This window comes from Mytilus edulis, chromosome 9 (genome assembly GCF_963676685.1).
Source record: "Mytilus edulis chromosome 9, xbMytEdul2.2, whole genome shotgun sequence".
In the NCBI taxonomy this organism is placed as follows: domain Eukaryota; kingdom Metazoa; phylum Mollusca; class Bivalvia; order Mytilida; family Mytilidae; genus Mytilus; species Mytilus edulis.
This window is the reverse complement of record NC_092352.1, coordinates 87140057-87164011: the sequence shown is the minus strand read 5'-3', so window position 1 is coordinate 87164011 and position 23955 is coordinate 87140057. Positions and strand designations below refer to the sequence as shown.

Below are 23955 nucleotides of genomic sequence, written 5' to 3'. Positions count from 1 at the left end.
AAAGGTCTGTAAAAGATCTGTGAGAGTCCTGGCAAGTGTGATTTCTAAGTGTTATGTCAAGATGAACTTACAGACAAGTGTTTAGTTTTCAACTTTTAAAAGATTTTCTGTGGGAACCCAGAACAGTGGGGGGGACACATTTTAAATCTAAAACTTTCATATCATCAGATTTCTATAAATTTCCAAACATGTTTAAGATAACACAATGTCTAATTCTCACATTCTAAAAACACTTTTCTGTGAAAGCTCTGGTTAATGGAGGATACATACCAAAGCTTAGTTTTCAAATTGCAAGAAAAGTTCTGTATACCTTTACTAATGAAGGGTACATACCATAGCTAAGTTTTCCACTTGTAAGAAGAGTTCTGTCAGAGCTCTGGCTAGTGGAGGAACCAATGTTTTTGTTTCAGAACCATCTTTAGTTATACCATTATATAAATTCCACAGTGGTTTTAACAAACTCAGATCTATAGATAAACTCTCAGCCGATGATCTAAAGTACAAAATAGGATACAAAAAAAAAGATATTTTTTATCAAAACTCTGTTTCAGGAGGCTCGCAGGTACAAAAATTTCAGCAAAATTAAACATTTCTTTTTTCATAATAAATTTAATTTATTACACTATTACTTATTACTTTATGATATGATACAAAAATTAACAAAAAAATCGATTCAATTTGGCCCCAGATGACTTTTAAAATGTTTATATCATTGAAAAAGCTCCAAATTATCTCCCTTTGGTGCAAAAATGCTATTTTTTGGCATTAGAATTGAAATATCTTTTTTTACTCATCGGTGACCTATACTTTTTATTATTGTTTTCAAATAAGCTATACATAAACTAAACAGTTGTAAAATTTAAGTGATTTCTGTAATTAAATTCTTTTTCATTTCAATATTACCAATTTTTCTCCTATTAGTTTGAAAGAAAAAAAGTACCTTTACAAAAATGTATGCTTCTTTCAAAGGCAGATTGTGAGCATAAATGATTGATGACCCCCTCTTTTTTATTATATACTGCAGCTGTGCTATTTGAGCAGTCAAATTGCATTGACCATACATTAATATGTGATATACAGTCACTGACCGTATATCACCATTTTTATGTCATTGACAATGTGTTTCTGTTGAGTTTTATTTATGACGTCAATAAAACATAGTTTCACGGAAATTTTACATCTTCCGCTCAAAATTAAGAAATGATGGTTTTTACCCTAAATACTTCATTTAGAAGTTATAAGAGTTGCAGTATATAAAGAATAACCATACATTGTCTCGAAATATCAATGTTATTTGTACTTGGCTCGAAACAGGTAGAAATGCTTGGCACAGGCTCGCTTTCTATCTGTTTCTAAGCCATGTACAAATAACATTGATATTTCGAGACAATGTATGGTTATTCTATATCTATTTTTCTATTGGGTATAAGATAAAGTTCATTTATAGAAAAAATAAGCGAAATCTTATATTAGATAAAAAACAAAAAATGATTTAGACCTGCGAGCCCACTTAAATGCAGCAAATAATCAGTATTACATTTCTAAAATCCAGAGATACTTTCATCGTTTTTTAAAATTTTGTTGGTAATTATTCCTTTGTATAGAGGAGCAAAATGGTTGTGCATAAACTATGTGATGTAGTTGTTGAATAAGAATAAGGATCAATAAGCAAAAAAAAAAAAGATTTTCTTTTGTATTCAAGCTACAACTTTTAAAACTATATCATGACACAAAATTTAACAGTTTGATGGAAAACTAGAGGCTCTCAAGAGCCTGTATCGCTCATCTGACTCTACTTGGGTTTTTGAAATCATATAAAAACAGATAAAATCTGACTACAAAGTAACAACATTTGGCCAGCACCTCATAAGGAAAGGACTATTCATGCTATGTTTGATTTCATTCAATTCCTTGGTTCTCTAGAAGAAGACGTTTGTATGCATTTCCCATAGGGTCTTATGTTAAACTAAGCCCCCCGCTGGCAGCCATCTTGGATGATGGATCGGAGACAAAGTAACAACACTTGGTCAGCATCTCATAAGGAACATTCATGCTATGTTTGGTTTCATTCCATTCAGTGGTTCTCTAAAAGATGTCATTTTTATGCATTTCCCATAGGGTCCTATGTTAAACTAAGTCCCGCCACTGGCGGCCATCTTGGATGATGGATCAGCTACAAAGTAACCACACTTGGTCAGCACCTCATAAGGAACATTTATGCCATGTTTGGTTTAATTCCATTCAGTGGTTCTCTAAAAGAAGTCATTTGTATGAATTTCCCATAGGGTCCTATGTTAAACTAAGTCCCCCACTGGCGGCCATCTTGGATTATGGATCGGCTACACAGTAACAACACTTGGTCAGCACCTCATAAGGAACATTCATGCTATATTTGGTTTCATTCCATTCAGTGGTTCTCTAGAAGAAGTCATTTGTATGCATTTCCCATAGGGTCCTATGTTAAACTAAGTCCCCGCTGGCGGCCATCTTGGATGATGGAATGGCTACAAAGTAACAACACTTGGTCAGCACCTCATAAGGAACATTCATGCCATGTTTGGTTTCATTCCATTCAGCGGTTCTCTAGAAAAAGTCTTTTGTATGCATTTCCCATAGGGTCCTATGTTAAACTAAGTCTCCTCTTGGATGATAGATCGGCTACAAAGTAACAACACTTGGTCAACACCTCATAAGGAACATTCATGCCATGTTTGGTTTCAGTACATTCAGTGGTTCTCTAGAAGAAGTCATTTGTATGCATTTCCCATAGGGTCCTATGTTAAACTAAGTCCCCCGCTGGCGGTCATCGTGGATGATGGATCGGCTTTAAAGTAACAACACTTGGTCAGCACCTTATAAGGAACATTCATGCCATGTTTGGTTTCAGTACATTCAGTGGTTCTCTAGAAGAAGTCATTTGTATGCATTTCCCATAGGGTCCTATGTTAAACTAAGTCCCCCGCTGGCGGTCATCGTGGATGATGGATCGGCTTTAAAGTAACAACACTTGGTCAGCACCTTATAAGGAACATTCATGCTATGTTTGGTTTCATTCCATTCAGTGGTTCTCTAGAAGAAGTCATTTGTATGCATTTCCCATAGGGTCCTATGTTAAACTAAGTCCCCTGCTGGCGGCCATCTTGGATGATGGATCGGCTTCAAAGTAACAACACTTGGTCAGCACCTCATAAGGAACATTCATGCCATGATTTGTTTCATTCCATTCAGAGGTTCTCTAGAAGAAGTTCAAAATGTAAAAAGTTAACGACGAGGACGACGATGGACGACGACAACGACGGACAACAGACGGCGGACGCCAAGTGATGAGAAAAGCTCACTTGGCCCTTCGGGCCAGGTGAGCTAAAAATTGAGGCAGTTCAATTAACATGAAATAAAGAGATGTTTGCCACATCTACACAATAAATTAAAGGGAACTAACCTATGTTGAGTGTGTATTATTATAAACAAAGGGAATAAAACTAACCTATGTTGAGTGTGTATTATTATAAACAAAGGGAATAAAACAAACCTATGTTGAGTGTGTATTATTATAAACAAAGGGAATGAAACTAATCTATGTTGAGTGTGTATTATCTTAAGCAAAGGGAATAAAACTAACCTATGTTGAGTGTGTATTATTATAAACAAAGGGAATAAAACTAACCTATGTTGAGTGTGTATTATTATAAACAAAGGGAATAAAACTAACCTATGATCACCTATGTTGAGTGTTTATTATCTTAAACAAAGGGAATAAAACTAACCTAGGTTGAATGTGTATTATCTTAAACAAAGGGAATAAAACTAACCTATGTTGAGTGTGTATTATCTTAAACAAAGGGAACTAACCTATGTTGAGTGTGTATTATCTAAAACAAAGGGAATAAAACTAACCTATGTTGAGTGTGTATTATCTTCAGCATTAGTTGAATAGATTTAAGTCTGTTTTCTCCTGTCTGTTTAATGGCAACATATACTAAGGTATGCCACAATCTGCATAAAGGCAAGGCTCTGGAAATCACAAGGTGAACATTTAAAAACTAAAATTGATTGGAAAACCTGTATTGTTATCATATTTAATGCAAAAATCTAGATATTCAACTGAATCACTGCACTTGTCAGTTAACCATAACTTTCTATAACCTCAACCAGTTTCCTGCAGTTGTTACACCACAGGCATTAACCACAAATAATTACTGTAAAATCAATAGACGTTTTTTTTTTTAATGTTGTGGTCATTTTTTTACAATGAATGTTGTGTGGTCAAAATATCATTAACATAACAAGATTATTAAGGTCAATGTCGTGGACAGAAATTATTCATGAAGGCATTCCATAATATTTGTTTTATCTACATTGGCAAGAAATATAGAAGATATAATTAAGTACCCTGATACTGTAAATTCAGAAATTATCTGGAGCATTTATTATTTCTTTTTTGTCATTTAAGACTAAAATGCAATTCTAATTTTTGCGATATTGAGAAAAATTCTGTTTAATTCATATAAAAAATTTCAAAATGCCAGTTAAAATTATTGCAATTATAACCCTGATAAAAGCATCGCAATAATTTCTGAATTTACAGTACATTATATCATGTTTTTTACTTACAAGGCCAACTTGGTTGAAAGGACATTATTTAGAATAGCATATCCTGTTTCGAAGCTGTCCCTGGTCAGTATAGAACCAGCGGTCACACTAAACTTGTAACCCCAGTTTGATGTCTCGGATGGTGATTTCTTTATAGAAAATTTGTACCATAACTTGTCACCTTAAAAAAATAACAAACATATAATAGCTATGTTCTACCATACATTTATCAGTCACAAACAAAAGGCAATTCTTAGCACAAATTGTCATATTATCAAAATAGAAAAACAAAAGATATGGGTATCTATCAAAATCAGTTTCTGCACAGCAATAAGTGAAGGAACAGTGCTTTTATTGCTGTTCTTTGTCTAAAAGTCATAGTGAGGCCTTCAACATGGAACAAAAACTAAAAAAAACAACAAACAAAAAATTCTCAACTTGCAGCAAATTTAATTGTTTTATAGGGATACATTTTTTAAAGCAAATAATATTCTGTGATTCTTTTGTTTGCTTTGCGAAAATAGTTTTCAAATTTATAAAGCAGAGAATACAAGAGGCTGTCACAACGACAGCAAACCGGATTTATTTACATTTATTTGTGTCCTGGCAATATCACAAGAACCATTACTGATGAATGGTGAAAGTGAAAATCATCAATATCAAATTTGACCTCCATTTTGTCATCAGTATCAACATTTTGAAATAATAATATTTGAAAAGCTTAGATTGAATGGTTCATGAGTAAATGCAACAACGTAAATGGAAACGCCATTTTACGACCTTTCAAGAACCATAACTCCTGATCAGTAAAAGTCAAAATCGACATTATGGAACTTGACCTCTATTTTGTCATCAGTAACAACATATTAAAATTTCAAAAGCTTTGGTTGAATGGTTCATGAGAAAATGCACGGACACGACGGGAAACACCATTTTTCAATCTTTCAAGAACCATAACTCCTGAACGGTAAAAGTCAAAATCGTCATTATTGAACTTGACCTCCATTTTGTCATCAGTAACAGCATATTAAAATTTCGGAAAGCTTTGGTAGAACAGTTCATGCATAAATGCACGGACACGACTGGAAACTCCATTTTTCAATCTTTCAAGAACCATAACTCCTGAACGGTAAAAGTCAAAATCGCCATTATTGAACTTGACCTCCGTATAGTTGTCAGTAATAACATATTAAAATTTTAAAAGCTTTGGTTGAACGGTTCATGAGTTAATGCACGGACAACATTTGATTGCCGCCTTTCAAGAACCATAACTCCTGAACGGTAAAAGTCAAAATCGCCATTATTGAACTTGACCTTCGTATAGTTGTCAGTAATAACATATTAAAATTTTAAAAGCTTTGGTTGAACGGTTCATGAGTTAATGCACGGACAACATTTGATTGCCGCCCGCCCGACCGCCCGGCCGCCCGCCGTACATCCCCAAATCAATAACCTACATTTTTGTCACAAAAATCCGGTTAAAAATCAATAACCTACATTTTTGTCACAAAAATCCGGTTAAAAATATAAATGGCAAAATCAGTTTTTAGAAGAAGAAAAAAACACTCTTATGACAAGATATGGGCAGCTAACCTTTTGAAAAAAAATATTCTCTACAAATCATTATAATTTAATACCTGCATGAATCTGAAGTGTGTTTTTACATTATTCTTTACATACCTTGAAATTCAAAGTTAATAAAATTGGATGAATCTCCAGAAAATGTCTTTGCATTTTGTTGCATGTCATCTGATGTTGAAAAAGTCAGTGTATCTTCATTCTGTCTCAAACAGCATCTATAAAATACACAATCAATTTAATTCAAAAGAATACAGCCAATCTCCTTGATAGTTATACTTAACATGGTTTGATTGGATCTTAACCCAACCACTATATATCACAACCAGACAACATGATTTGATTGGATCTTAACCCAACCACTATATATCACAACCAGACAACATGATTTGATTGGATCTTAACCCAACCACTATATATCACAACCAGACAACATGATTTGATTGGATCTTAACCCAACCACTATATATCACAACCAGACAACATGGTTTGATTGGATCTTAACCCAACCACTATATATCACAACCAAACAACATGATTTGATTGGATCTTAACCCAACCACTATATATCACAACCAGACAACATGATTTGATTGGATCTTAACCCAACCACTATATATCACAACCAAACAACATGATTTGATTGGATCTTAACCCAACCACTATATATCACAACCAGACAACATGATTTGATTGGATCTTAACCCAACCACTATATATCACAACCAGACAACATGGTTTGATTGGATCTTAACCCAACCACTATATATCACAACCAGACAACATGATTTGATTGGATCTTAACCCAACCACTATATATCACAACCAGACAACATGATTTGATTGGATCTTAACCCAACCACTATATATCACAACCAGACAACATGGTTTGATTGGATCTTAACCCAACCACTATATATCACAACCAGACAACATGATTTGATTGGATCTTAACCCAACCACTATATATCACAACCAGACAACATGGTTTGATTGGATCTTAACCCAACCACTATATATCACAACCAGACAACATGGTTTGATTGGATCTTAACCCAACCACTATATATCACAACCAGACAACATGGTTTGATTGGATCTTAACCCAACCACTATATATCACAACCAAACAACATGATTTGATTGGATCTTAACCCAACCACTATATATCACAACCAGACAACATTGTTTGATTGGAACTTAACCCAACCACTATATATCACAACCAGACAACATGATTTGATTGGATCTTAACCTAACCACTATATATCACAACCAGACAACATGATTTGATTGGATCTTAACCTAACCACTATATATCACAACCAGACAACATGATTTGATTGGATCTTAACCCAACCACTATATATCACAACCAGACAACATGATTTGATTGGATCTTAACCCAACCACTATATATCACAACCAAACAACATGGTTTAACATACTAACCCAACCACTATATATCACAACCAGACAACATGGTTTGATTGGATCTTAACCCAACCACTATATATCACAACCAGACAACATGGTTTGATTGGATCTTAACCCAACCACTATATATCACAACCAGACAACATGATTTGATTGGATCTTAACCTAACCACTATATATCACAACCAGACAACATGATTTGATTGGAGCTTAACCCAACCACTATATATCACAACCAGACAACATGATTTGATTGGATCTTAACCCAACCACTATATATCACAACCAGACAACATGGTTTGATTGGATCTTAATCCAACCACTATCCACTATATATCACAACCAGACAACATGATTTGTTTGGAACTTAACCCAACCACTATATATCACAACCAGACAACATGGTTTGATTGGATCTTAACCCAACCACTATATATCACAACCAGACAACATGATTTGATTGGATCTTAACCCAACCACTATAGATCACAACCAGACAACATGATTTGATTGGATCTTAACCCAACCACTATATATCACAACCAGACAACATGGTTTGATTGGATCTTAATCCAACCACTATATATCACAACCAGACAACATGGTTTGATTGGATCTTAACCCAACCACTATATATCACAACCAGACAACATGGTTTGATTGGATCTTAACCCAACCACTATATATCACAACCAGACAACATGATTTGATTGGATCTTAACCCAACCACTATATATCACAACCAGACAACATGGTTTGATTGGATCTTAACCCAACCACTCTATATCACAACCAGACAACATGGTTTGATTGGATCTTAACCCAACCACTCTATATCACAACCAGACAACATGGTTTGATTGGATCTTAACCCAACCACTCTATATCACAACCAGACAACATGGTTTGATTGGATCTTAACCCAACCACTATATATCACAACCAGACAACATGATTTGATTGGATCTTAACCCAACCACTATATATCACAACCAGACAACATGGTTTGATTGGATCTTAACCCAACCACTATATATCACAACCAGACAACATGGTTTGATTGGATCTTAACCCAACCACTATATATCACAACCAGACAACATGATTTGATTGGATCTTAACCCAACCACTATATATCACAACCAGACAACATGGTTTGATTGGATCTTAACTCAACCACTATATATCACAACCAGACAACATGGTTTGATTGGATCTTAACCCAACCACTATATATCACAACCAGACAACATGGTTTGATTGGATCTTAATCCAACCACTATCCACTATATATCACAACCAGACAACATGGTTTGATTGGATCTTAACCCAACCACTATATATCACAACCAGACAACATGGTTTGATTGGATCTTAACCCAACCACTATATATCACAACCAGACAACATGGTTTGATTGGATCTTAACCCACCGACTATATATCACAACCAGACAACATGGTTTGATTGGATCTTAACCCAATCACTATATATCACAACCAGACAACATGGTTTGATTGGATCTTAACCCACCCACTATATATCACAACCAGACAACATGGTTTGATTGGATCTTAACCCACCCACTATATATCACAACCAGACAACATGGTTTGATTGGATCTTAATCCAACCACTATATATCACAACCAGACAACATGGTTTGATTGGATCTTAACCCAACCACTATATATCACAACCAGACAACATGATTTGTTTGGATCTTAACCCAACCACTATATATCACAACCAGACAACATGGTTTGATTGGATCTTAATCCAACCACTATATATCACAACCAGACAACATGGTTTGATTGGATCTTAACCCACCCACTATATATCACAACCAGACAACATGATTTGATTGGATGTTAACCCAACCACTATATATCACAACCTGACAACATGGTTTAATTGGATCTTAACCCAACCACTATATATCACAACCAGACAACATGATTTGTTTGGAACTTAACCCAACAACTATATATCACAACCAGACAACATGATTTGATTGGATCTTAACCCAACCACTATATTTCACAACCAGACAACATGATTTGTTTGGAAATTAACCCAACCACTATATATCACAACCAGACAACATGGTTTGATTGGATCTTAACCCAACCACTATATATCACAACAAGACAACATGGTTTGATTGGATCTTAACCCAACCACTATATATCACAACCAGACAACATGGTTTGATTTGATCTTAACCCAACCACTATATATCACAACCAGACAACATGGTTTGATTGGATCTTAACCCAACCACTATATATCACAACCAGACAACATGGTTTGATTGGATCTTAACCCAACCACTATATATCACAACCAGACAACATGATTTGATTGGATCTTAACCCAACCACTATATATCACAACCAGACAACATGATTTGATTGGATCTTAACCCAACCACTATATATCACAACCAGACAACATGGTTTGATTGGATCTTAACCCAACCACTATATATCACAACCAGACAACATGGTTTGATTGGATCTTAACCCAACCACTATATATCACAACCAGACAACATGATTTGATTGGATCTTAACCCAACCACTATATATCACAACCAGACAACATGATTTGATTGGATCTTAACCCAACCACTATATATCACAACCAGACAACATGGTTTGATTGGATCTTAACCCAACCACTATATATCACAACCAGACAACATGATTTGATTGGATCTTAACCCAACCACTATATATCACAACCAGACAACATGGTTTGATTGGATCTTAACCCAACCACTATATATCACAACCAGACAACATGGTTTGATTGGATCTTAACCCAACCACTATATATCACAACCAGACAACATGATTTGATTGGATCTTAACCCAACCACTATATATCACAACCAGACAACATGGTTTGATTGGATCTTAACCCAACCACTATATATCACAACCAGACAACATGGTTTGATTGGATCTTAACCCAACCACTATATATCACAACCAGACAACATGGTTTGATTGGATCTTAACCCAACCACTATATATCACAACCAGACAACATGATTTGTTTGGAACTTAACCCAACCACTATATATCACAACCAGACAACATGATTTGTTTGGAACTTAACCCAACCACTATATATCACAACCAGACAACATGATTTGATTGGATCTTAACCCAACCACTATATATCACAACCAGACAACATGATTTGATTGGATCTTAACCCAACCACTATATATCACAACCGGACAACATGGTTTGATTGGATCTTAACCCAACCACTATATATCACAACCGGACAACATGGTTTGATTGGATCTTAACCCAACCACTATATATCACAACCAGACAACATGGTTTGATTGGATCTTAACCCAACCACTATATATCACAACCAGACAACATGGTTTGATTGGATCTTAACCCAACCACTATATATCACAACCAGACAACATGATTTGATTGTATCTTAACCCAACCACTATATATCACAACCAGACAACATGATTTGATTGGATCTTAACCCAACCACTATATATCACAACCAGACAACATGATTTGATTGGATCTTAACCCAACCACTATATATCACAACCAGACAACATGGTTTGATTGGATCTTAACCCAACCACTATATATCACAACCAGACAACATGGTTTGATTGGATCTTAACCCAACCACTATATATCACAACCAGACAACATGGTTTGATTGGATCTTAACCATACCACTATATATCACAACCAGACAACATGGTTTGATTGGATCTTAACCCAACCACTATATATCACAACCAGACAACATGGTTTGATTGGATCTTAACCCAACCACTATATATCACAACCAGACAACATGGTTTGATTGGATCTTAACCCAACCACTATATATCACAACCAGACAACATGATTTGATTGGATCTTAACCCAACCACTATATATCACAACCAGACAACATGGTTTGATTGGATCTTAACCCAACCACTATATATCACAACCAGACAACATGGTTTGATTGGATCTTAACCCAACCACTATATATCACAACCAGACAACATGGTTTGATTGGAACTTAACCCAACCACTATATATCACAACCAGACAACATGGTTTGATTGGATCTTAACCCAACCACTATATATCACAACTAGACAACATGATTTGATTGGATCTTAACCCAACCACTATATATCACAACCAGACAACATGGTTTGATTGGATCTTAACCCAACCACTATATATCACAACCAGACAACATGGTTTGATTGGATCTTAACCCAACCACTATATATCACAACCAGACAACATGGTTTGATTGGAACTTAACCCAACCACTATATATCACAACCAGACAACATGGTTTGATTGGATCTTAACCCAACCACTATATATCACAACCAGACAACATGCACTAGTAACCCAAATTTAACTTGATCGGACAAAAACGTGTTAACGCTATTTAAATGAGATTGATCGTTATTTGATAAAGATTGACAAAAATTAAAAATTATATTTAATTCATTTCAATTCATATCAATTCATTTTAACGCCAGTCAAATAGATTTCTCTGCAGTCGATCAATTGAAATCAAGTTAGTGGTCAGTTGGGTCAAACTAATAGGCCACGCCCCTGTTAAGCTATTTCAAACATGCATTAATTCGTTTTAAACATGGATGAGACCCGCGGACTTTTTACAGGTAAATCACTCAAGCAAAACGACCTCGATGTATATATCGTAAGTAACGTGTGGTCCTTTGCAACTATTTACGAAACTTTATGTATTCCTGTATATTTACCGTTTCTCTTTTTTCTGTTTTACTATATTGTACTCGTAAATCAAATGTAGACACGGAAAACTACATAATTTGTGTACATAATTTAAATCGATGTGTCTTGAAGCAACATATATTCATTCTCTTGCTGTATATTGATATTTGGAAAAGCTTGTAATGAAAAACAAGATATTGTTGAATAATAAAATCGACGAAGATAATGTTGACGTTGAATATGATAAACAGAAAGGCATGCTCAAAATTATAAATGAAGCAGCAGCCCACTGAACTTCTAAAACTGTGTTAAATTGTAATACCGGTCACTGGCCAAATCGGGCGTTAATTGTGGAAGAGAAACAAATATCAAACAAAAATATTGTTCTTACGACTCTGTAAAAAGATTATTGTGCTGTCATGCACCCTGACGTACTTGTAATAAATTAACATGTATTCTGTATATATGAGATAAATTTTAGTCTGCGATAAAGATGGGTAAGTTGATTTAAGTTTAACGACCTTGACAGGCTATTTGTCGGCATACTCTTACGTTTTTTTAATGTTTTAAAAGAAAACATACATTTACGTTTTGGGCATTTAATATAAGTCTACTTTCCAAATTGAAATGAACATAAACATTGTTAAAAAACAGAAAATGGAAAAGAAACATTCTGCATTGTTGCTTTCATATAATTTTATTTCCTATATATTTGAGCGGAAATTTCTAAGTTAAAACTGATTGTAGTATAGATAAAATATTTCATCTAGGTGCTCTCGTTACATATTAAAATGAATTTCATTGGTCGGAACGTTTGCAAACTTTCAATCCAGGTGTTCTCATCGAGGTCCTCGTTCATGTTTCAAATCAACACACAATATGAAGTCCAGTTCGGCAAAAAGAAATCAAATTAAAACTCTATGATGTCCGATTAAACAAACAGAATTCAGAAAAATAACACTTTTACGATTCTTCCAATCACGACAAAAATATCTATCTTTTTCTCCGATGAAAATCATTACTATTTATATCAGAACAAGTCAAAAGTTGCCGGAGCTTGATTTATGATGCATACGAAACTTTAATAAATAATAATCCGTGTGCAATGTTCTATGCTTTATTGCTATTCAAACCCCCGGAGAGGGTACAAAACTACAACATAAAAAAATACAATCATAAGTAAAAGGTATTTAGAAACATAACATTTTCCAATATTTCACATAAAAATAATCATACTGAAAATTGTAACCAAAATGCAAAACAGTACTAACAGTGCTTTGATTGTGTAAAATTACATAATGAAGTTTTAGTCCAATCTTTAAGATTTTCTTGAAAATACATGTAGGTGTAATATTACTTCAAATATCAATGCGGAACAAATAATAAATTGTTTGAAATGTAAAATGTGTCTAGAATAAAACATCAGTAAATTATGTACCATGTAAAATTTATCCTGTTATGTGTGTAAAAATACTTGAGCATAAAATATCTGGATAATACAAATAATAATTTGTCTAAACATTCATTTCAAATATATCAAATAGTTACATCATTGTACATACAAATAAACCTGCACAATCGCACAAAAATAACTTCAAATAATGTTACAGATTTCCCGTAGAGTTCAATATTTAGGACGTTCCTTGTCTCATAGAAATGCACCCATTTTACAGATAATTTCAACGCCCCGATATTATAATGTTTATAAAAATACACTAATTAATCAAATATCACCAATAAAAAAGGTATAAACTTACTTCATGAGGGGCCAACACCTAAATTCTATGTTTTGTGACAAAGCGTAATGTGAACATCAAACGTATCCGGTGTCATATGACTAATAACCAAAAAACGGTGTTGGTAAAAATTTAACCATAGCAAAAATTAAATCCGGGGCAGCACAATCCGGTTTGTATTTTTCAAAATAACTTTTATATCCGATAAAAATCGAAAAATAAATTATCGATTTTTCTATGAGACGAAAATTATCCTTATTGGAGTCAAATTTGTAATAAAGGACAAACCATATCCTCATGTTTTTTTATGCAGCACTAGTAAGCATAGTTCGTCTGTTATCGCTTCAAACCAAGCCATCATAAATACACCAGAGATTACTAAAAAGTTTTTCAGAATTACGAAAAATATGTTATAATCCTTGACCTTCCCGAATCAGTCGATTGTATGAAAGTTTTTTTTTAAAGAAACAGGTCTTTTACTGCAAAAAAAAAAAGAAGATAAAAGCGATTTTTGTTTGAAGTAACGAATGTCATTCTTGAAAAAAAGAAAGTTTTCGTGTTTTAGGTCGTCCTGATGCAAACGTAAAAGTTGAAATAAAAATTACACTCCGAGATTACACTAAAGACATTTCGCTAGCACACACGGGACTAGATTTATTAATCGTTCATTTGCAAGTCAAAAATAATAATTATGCAAAACAAATGATAAAACTTCCCAATTTAAAATTGAGAAAAATCCGACAGGAAACCAAAGTACAAAGGTACGGCATTTATCTAGAAACAATTTCCATCCAACTTCAAAATGTGAGGTAAATCGATTAGCTTACGCTAGCCAAGCAACCAACAGACAAAATAAATCTTGCCTCCCCGATGAAGACTATCTATAGACACGGAATAAAAACTAAGGAAATTATAATAGCATGTTAGATTGGTTACAAACACATTTATGCAAACATGAAGCAGCTGTTTCTTTACTGAACTGGTCAGTGGTAATACAAAACCAGGGTTTCAAAAAGATGAAGAAAAAGAAAAAGACATTAAACATGTTAAAATTTATTTAAAAGCAAATCATAAATAGTGTTTAACTGAAATTGAAAAAAAAAGAATCATAATAGTCTATAATATGTATAAATTTATATCAGAAAGCTAACAGCAAAATGAAAGGAAAATATGTGTTGCTTAAGAACATTGACCTGGGCCGTAACAGCCTCATGTTTGAAATTTTAAAACAAAGTTGAAACAAAGGCTTGTCTTCATATCAAATTGTTTTCACGGCGAATGTCTTGCAAGAAGCAAACTCCCATTACTCCGGTGTCGCCCCTGCATAATTTTGCGTGATCCATGCATGTTTCTGAATTACTTGTCTTTTGTGCATTTACTTTCCTACTAAATGGCTATAGTACAAGTATTAATTTTCATTTGTAAATGTCTGGTTTCGCAATGATGCATGTCCACCAATATCCAGACATTGTGCGAAAAAATATAGTTTAGAAGATATGATTCTATGCTGAATACAGAAAACATATACTAGTAGTCGTTTCTTCATGAAGAATTGAACTCTAACATTACAGAATACCAAACTGGCTCTCCTTTTTGAGTACTTCCATCTGGTATCTTACATTTAAAGGTGTCAACTTACTGTCAAGACAGACGCCTTTATAGAAAATAAAGGAATATGGAGTAAAGGTACACGGGACCTTATCGAACACAAAGTCAGAGCTAAACAAAAATACAAATTATCAATGGTCAGCGTTTTATTCCTGTTCATCTTTATAGTCGCTAGAGAGTCTTCAACAATGAAAGAATCACTTGTTTACCAGAAGAACAAAACGACAATAGCAAGAAAAGATCTGAGAGTACTTATTAAATAAGTTTCTGACAGCTAGTTCAAACTGTTACTTTTGAAGTCTTCCTGTCCGTCATCTCGCAATCGTTATTTTTGAAGACCTTAAGTGAATGAATAATTTGATTTTCTGTCTCAGGACCTGCGCATATATAAAATACTTGCCACTGAACATTGAACCAAGTAAAATCAATACACATCGTTTCATATATAAAAATCAATCTACAGATGATAAAGCATTTCTTTGTTGGTTAGACTCCCTTTTTGGGAGTTGAACACTGTGCGGGACAAATTTCTTCTCATGGGTAGATATATTTTTCCCATGGGAAAATTAGTTTTTTCTTTTATTTGTTTCAAAATTTGTAAAAGTGCTATGAAATATCGAAATGGACTGACAATCACTAGTAACCAATGACTGGAACAATTTAACAGGCATTATAATAAATTAAAAGTATTTCTATCATACTTTTACACTCAATAGTCTTCTTTTTTTTTCTTTTTTTTTATCGTTGAATGATTGGATAGAAATTCTACCGTCCAGCGGCTGATTTTACAATTTGAATCTTTCACCTTTGTTTTCGGTCAATATCATCGTGCATTTCATGTAATAGTGTTCACTGAACTGTCAAGTATCAGAAACATGTCTTTTGAATTTCAGAATTTAATTTAAGAATTAGAAAATTATAATTCTGTTTTAATCTATATACATGGGGAATGACGAATCGTGTTTTAAATTGTTTTCTAATTATAACCTTATAATTTCGTGAATTTACATCATAATCATTATGAACTTATTCTTTTTCGTCTACGTAGCTCGATATACGTGTTTTTCGCCACTAGAAAGATGTGCACTTACATTTTTTGTTCAAATTTCCTAATCATGCTTATGCAATGTTGTAACTCGTCTACACAAAAATCTTTTATTTCAATTCATTTTTGGCAAACACCTTTGGAAGTCTTTTCTAGATCTTTTATAACCTCTCGGGTAATTATCAAAGAAAATCCAGAGTTTTGCATTTACAAGGACGCGTACGGATGATCTTTGTGATATATTCACTTGTACTTTACCCGTAGGCTGTCTTCGTGTACTGTAATTTATGGTTTAAAGGAATACGAATACTTTATTTCTCATAAAACTTCAATTGCTAGTAATCAAGAACATACATAAACATAACTATAAGGTAAAATTATCACATGCATGTGTAAACGATACAATTAAATAAACTTGGAGGACTGACTTTCACATTTATAACTCTTACATAGTTTTTCTAATATTACAATATTTGATGAGTTTAACTGTTGAACAGCTTTAAAGATATAAGGGTTTGACTAACAGTAGTTCCTTAAACATTTCCTTCTTTTTCTATATTTTAAATGTTTTACAATTCATTATGTAATGGTACTCGTCATCAATGTTGTTTGTGTCACAGAGACGGCATATTCTGTCTTCTCTGTGTAAATCCTGACACCTTCTAGACTCAATCGGCAACTACCACATCTATATCTGCGTAATGTATTATTTTAGAAAGGTAAAAAGGAAAAGTAGTTTTCAAATTGATAATTCTTTTTGAAAATACGACAACATTATGTTTTATGCGATTCTGCAATAAAAGCAAAGAATTCTTCTTGAAACTGGTCTTTGGGTTTTTGCTTAAGACATTTTGACACCCATTTATCACAAACTGTGCACAAGGACGGATAACTAATATACGTCCTTGCTGTGCATTATAATTCAAAATAGTTGTAATTTGCAATTGTTTTAAATTTGTATTTTTTCCTCACTAGATAGGTGAAAGTATGTATAAAATTTAATGTAAATTGCGAAAATGCATTACGAGCATTAATCTATACTTTTAAGTTAGAATTTAGAGTCTCAACTTTTTTCAAAATCTTTGTTATATTACCCATGTATTATTTAAGTTTATGTCAAAGGCGTTTGATTGGATAATAGTTAAAGGTAGGCGTGGTTTTTGGTAACTTTCCTCCAATCAACTGGCCTATTTGACAAACCTGTGTGCGCTGATGCGTGTAAACTGGGTATTGTAACGGTACGTGTCTTACATCAGAATCTATCGTGCGTGACCAATGTTTATTGTATAATTTCTTGTCATGTGGTTAAATTATCTGAAAAAGTTCCAAAGGTTACAACTTTTTGAAAGATTTTTTTTCGGCAGAAACCAACAGCAATATTTGACGAAGACGAAGACGAAATAAAGGATTAAATTTTAACGTCCAGTGACATATATTACAATGATGTCGAAACAGAACTTGAAATTGACAATAGGTTTTCATAGAACCGCCGCTTTTCCAAAGAATTCACGCTTAGTTGCTATTTCACAACTTCGGGTTCGCATTATAGTTATACATGTACAAATAACTAACAATAAACAAATTCTGATGATTTCTGCAACTGTTCTAGGACCTTTTAGTTGTAATATAAATCTGTGATTTTTCTATATTCGTACTTTCGACGAAGCAAAGCAAGTTCGATCTAGATCTGGACATTTATGCATTAAACATTTACAATATTCAATAGTTGTACAAATGTTTTGTAGTACATGTAGAAAATCCGTCTTTTCGGATAAAATCTTAATTCACGTACCATTGTAAAATTGAGAATGGAAATGGGGAATGTGTCAAAGAGACAACAACCCGACCAAAGAAAAAAAACAACACTGAGCAGAAGGTCACCAACAGGTCTTCAATGTAGTGAGAAATTCCCGCACCCGGAGGCGTCCTTCAGCTGGCCCCTTAACAAATATATACTATATATATATATAAGTACGTCTGAGTCAGTTATGAATATAATTATTTTCATCTTGATTACATTAATTTGTAGGATCCTTTACTATAGATAATTTAGCTGATCTGTAAACAATAACATCTTCATGCCTTATATATCATGTACTGTAGTACGCCGCTAGATTAAAACTGACGTGGAAAGGTAACACATGCCCACCGAAAGCTCTTTTTTTGCGTCTAGCGGGACGGCTGCAGTGTGGGCGATTTGGTGTCACGATATCACAGTAGCATGGGTTCGAATCCCGGCGAAGAGGGAAGAACCAAAAATTTGCGAAAGCAAATTTACAGATCTAACATTGTTGGGTTGATGTTTAGACGAGTTCTATATATGTATATATATATATATATAGTCCAGTGACAATAAACGCCATACTAATTTCCAAATTGTACACAAGAAACCAAAATTCAAATAATACAAGACTAACAAAGGCCAGAGGCTCCTGACTTGTGACTTGCGCAAAAATGCGGCGGGGTTAAACATGTTTATGAGATCTCAACCCCCCTATACCTCTAGCCAATGTAGAAAAGTAAATGCATAACAATACGCACATTAATATTCAGTTCAAGAGAAGTCTGAGTCTGATGTCAGAAGATGCATATACGGACCCTGGATTTAAATCAGATATGATCTGGCGGTTTTTCAAAATACATATTTTTAATTGTGACTATCTTTAGTTCCGAATCTTTCTATCATTCTATATAATTAATTTAGTTTAAATGAAAATAAGGAACTTGGAATTAAAACACTGTTGAAGAGAAACTACATATTCGGGTTAAATTCACCTCAGTTTGTTAATTCAAGTTTGACATCTAACATCTTAATCCGTAATCCACATTTACCTGACGACCTTAAATTGTTTATTGTTGTCCAAAATATCATGTACATGTATATTGCGATTAGTGCTATATAGTATGTCAATGACATTGAATGCCGCTGAGTGTAAAATATTTGTCAGCTTAAAAAAATATTTTTGACACTGCTGGTTTTAATTTTCTGACTCAAGTATAAATTTAAGAAAAGTTTATAGTTTCTAAATATTTTTAGATTCAATATTTTATCATTATTATTATTTCAAAGTCTCACCACATACAAACATAAAATGAGAATCACAGAACTAAACAATAATTTAAAAAGATAAATGAGAGCCGTATAAGACACAATATATAAATATAAACAAATTTTTACTCATTTACATTCAAAATTTACAGTGTCCGTATACTAAATGAAATTAAACATCTTTTTCTTTAAGAACAAGTGAAATAAAATGCCGTTTCTTTTCAATATAATATTGTTGATGTTTCTGGCACCTATTGCAGCAACATTGTCGTTATTGAATAAATATATAAATTGTTCGCTATTTGATATTTATAAATTAAAATGTTAAGCTTAATGTATCATGATATGTCTATAATGGGCATTTTAAAAGCACAGGAATATAAAAAAAGAAGATATGGTATGATTTCCAATTAGACAACAGTCCACAAGAGACCAAAATGACAGAGACATTAACAAATATAGGTCACCGTACGGCCTTCAACAATGAGCAATGCCAAATCCACATGGTCAGCTATAAAAGGCCCCGATATGATAATGTAAAACAATTCAAACAAGAAAACTAACCGCCTTATTTATATAACAACAAAAAAAATGAACGAAAAAAAATATGTAACACATAAACAAACGACAATTTTTCTAAGAAAATCCAGTTTTTAACACACTTATGCTCAATACTCACACTATCAGCCCACTTGTGAACTTTTGCACTTAACCGATTTGAAATCATGTTATTTAATCTACACCACAAACGAATAATACTTTTCCACTGTTTATCAAAATTAGGTGGTATTCCTAAGTCTCTAGTAACTGTAGCATTTGGTGCATATTTTTGTACTCCGAGAAAAAAATCTACAAGCCCTATTATGTATAGAGTTAATACAGGAATATGTTTTTTGTTACCCCATATACCTGCTCCATATTCTATTATAGGACAAACCAATCTTTCATACAATTTTACAAATACAACGAAACAAACACCACCTTAAACAATCGTTTTACAAAAATAAATCAACTTCGAATTACAATGAAGTTTGACTAAAAACCAAAAAAAAAGTATCATAAAGTCAAAATAATTAACCTATAAAAAAATACACTCAAAAAAGAAAGAAATACAAAGTTTTGTTTTAACTCCTACAAAAACAAACAATTATATAACACGGCAAACAAAAAGGTGGAAGCCGTGTAATTGTTATGTTTCTTTATTTCTGCATGGGTCAGTGATTTTATTACCTTGTTAATTACTGGCACGTGTCGTCGGACAAAACCTTTAATGACAGAAAAAATCAAATTACGACTTAACTACAATTTCTAATGACTAAAAAAATCAGATACATTATCTTAAAAAAAAACAGCGTCCGATGGTATCTTTTTTACATGTGAATTTCATAGTACCATCCCATCATGGGCTTAGTGCAGCTTCTTGAGCTTAGTGCACTAAGGCGGCCTAGGTGGTGTTTAGACGCTCCCTAATATACCGTCGTATATAACAAAAAAAAGAGAATGGAAATGGGGAATGTGTAAAAGAGACAAAAACCTGACTATAGAGCAGACAAAAGAGGAAGGCCTATATTACGGGTCTTCAATGTAGCGAGAAACTCATGCGTATACATGTACATACATGCATTATTGTATGCACATGCTTGGACTTATAGATGCATATATATACTTGTACAAGTCCAAGATTGTGTTATAAAGTATTTCTTATAAAAATACAAGAACATTTTAATGCTAATCCAAACGCACAGGTGTCAATATCTGCAAATCTTCCGGTTGATACAAGTTGTCATTTAAAAAAAGTGAAATTATAGTGTATTTTATGGATGAATAGATAAATTTATTTTAAAGAATTACAATCCCTTAAAAACGAGGCACCATCATATATACTTATAAAACAGCTCAAATTCAAATCACTGAAGAGACATGTATTTTCGAAATGCGCATCTGGTGCAAGAAAATTGGTACCGTTAATTTTATTCTATATTAACCAGTGACCCGTGTACTAATTTTTAGGAAAAGGGATAGAAAAAGTATGAAACAAAAATAACCGGAAACTATATTTTCAAAATGCACTGCATAATTTAAACCGCTTTAAGGTGTTTCATTTTATTTTATGTTTGTGCGTATACGAAAAAATGATAGCAAGTTAAACTTCAATGTTCATGACTTACAAGTATTATATTTCTTGTAAAATTGATAGATGAGCGTTTTTCACAAATACCGAACATAAGAATATAGCGTAAACGTCAATAAATGGACAAGCAACCCAACAAGAAAAATATAATTTCAGAGGCATCTACATGTACATGTATAACTAGTTTTGAGTTAGAGAAATCATTCAACATTTTCAATGCCATGCATACGATTTATTTCAGATTTGTGCGTTTTTTTCGATTTACGAATAAGTCAATAAGATACAAAAAAGTAATTGAAGCAAAAAAAAAAATACATGAAATAACGAATTAACAAAAGTTTACAAATACATACCTAGGTGCTTTTAATAAAACAACATTTATTTTTTATATTATTATAATTTTATGTTTATGTACCCGATATGGAGTTCTTCTGAAATTAAAAATCACTTGAATGGGTATTTCTGGTGTATATACATGTATAACACGTGATACCTACATGTACAATATACGGAAATGACACGGCTGGGTATTGTAAAGTTACTGAAGGTAGATTACTGGCAGGTGTATATCCCCGGGCGAAAAAAATACTGATTTGTGAAAACGGTTAGGTGTAATTTGTCATATTGTAAACGTTTGAATAGCGCTCATCTCTTCTGTTTTATAATATTAAATGCGCCAATAAATGGAACTTGACACATTCCCCATTTAATTCTCAATTTTATTAATTGTGTCATATTTACATCGAAACTATTGCCCAAACTATTAACATATTTACACGTACATGTAACATTAGAATACTTACTTCAACTGTTAAATAACTTTATAATTACTAAAATTCGAAATTATATTCTTCTCCTTACGTATGCCATGTTTTTGTGTCAATTCTATCTTTCCATCAGGTCCATTGTGCACTTTTTTGTCAGTCTAAGTGCACTAAGGAGGCCCTTTCAGTTTGCAAATTCTGAACCTACATGTAAATACCAAAAAGGACCTCCTCAGTGCTCTAAGAAGAAACATTTGAAAACAAGTGTATAATATTTCAGTGTATGTAAAGTGCGGATCCCAAAATATCATTTTTACTGTATATGCCATAAATGTCTAATGTAGAATGATAAATAAACAGACGAACTTTTTTAAATTTTTTAAGAAAATGAGGAAAATTGGTTAAAATGTATATGTTCAGAAATACATAATACTAATTAAACAAAGTAAGAGATGCGAGCGGAGTTTTATCGCGCCTAAAGCCATCCAGCTGTGAAATATATACCAAAATAGGTGAATATTTAGGACATTTCACGAACAGATCGTGCAGGTGCTTTATAACTGATCATAACTAACAGGTAAGATGTTGTTGCAGTAAAAAATATTCATTTTAATACAATTATTAAAGTTGTATAACGTAGAATATGCTTTGTCATTCAGTTTCTTCATATTTAACTAAATTCCACCATGATGATTTCGTAATGCTAGTCATGTTTACTGTCGAATAATGATACTATTCTTTCATTTTCACTGTGGAGCGAATCATTAGTATTGTATATGCGGTGCATTTTCACTGTATAATTTTTTTTTTTATCTATTACAGCTCATTTCTTTAAGCATGTAGAGCAAGACTTTAGTTGATTTGCTTGCTTTCTTTATTGGATAATCATTATGATAACACCCAATTTAATTCAAATATTAAAAATACAGGTTAAACTATGCCTATTCATATTGTTTAAAAATGTCAATCTTATTTACAAAGTTTGTATAAACAATTATACAAACAAAGCAAGCAAGCCAACCAAAGTTTTGCTTTACATGCATTAGGAAATAAGCTGTAAAGCCTTAATTTAGCCGACTTGCTCAAATAATAGATAAATTAAGAGAAAGATTTGATAAAATTTAACTTACGGAGGAAAGTTTGGTTTTAAAACACTCTAATAAATTCAATAGAAATAACATTTATTTCAAATGTATTCCATTTAGTTTCTTATAAAGCGTATAGGGATCTTTATCCTTATTTTTTTAT

General features: G+C 33.1%; 1 protein-coding gene and 1 long non-coding RNA gene across 2 annotated transcripts in view; both read right to left on the bottom strand.

The window, feature by feature from the left end:
- Positions 1 to 23955, bottom strand: part of LOC139489310 (zinc finger ZZ-type and EF-hand domain-containing protein 1-like) — a 118287-nt gene that overhangs the window by 5578 nt on the left and 88754 nt on the right. Inside the window, exons 69-72 of the mRNA XM_071275593.1 lie at positions 6271 to 6386; positions 4612 to 4771; positions 3895 to 4011; positions 334 to 493 (exon numbers count right to left, since the gene is read on the bottom strand). Of these exons, the coding sequence (XP_071131694.1) occupies positions 334 to 493; positions 3895 to 4011; positions 4612 to 4771; positions 6271 to 6386 (553 nt within the window). The remainder of the gene's footprint in view (positions 1 to 333; positions 494 to 3894; positions 4012 to 4611; positions 4772 to 6270; positions 6387 to 23955) is intronic.
- Positions 13476 to 14275, bottom strand: LOC139489309 (uncharacterized). Its single transcript, XR_011656180.1, has 2 exons — positions 14132 to 14275; positions 13476 to 13526 (listed from the first exon to the last, which is right to left on the bottom strand). It is a non-coding gene; the product is annotated as an uncharacterized lncRNA (long non-coding RNA).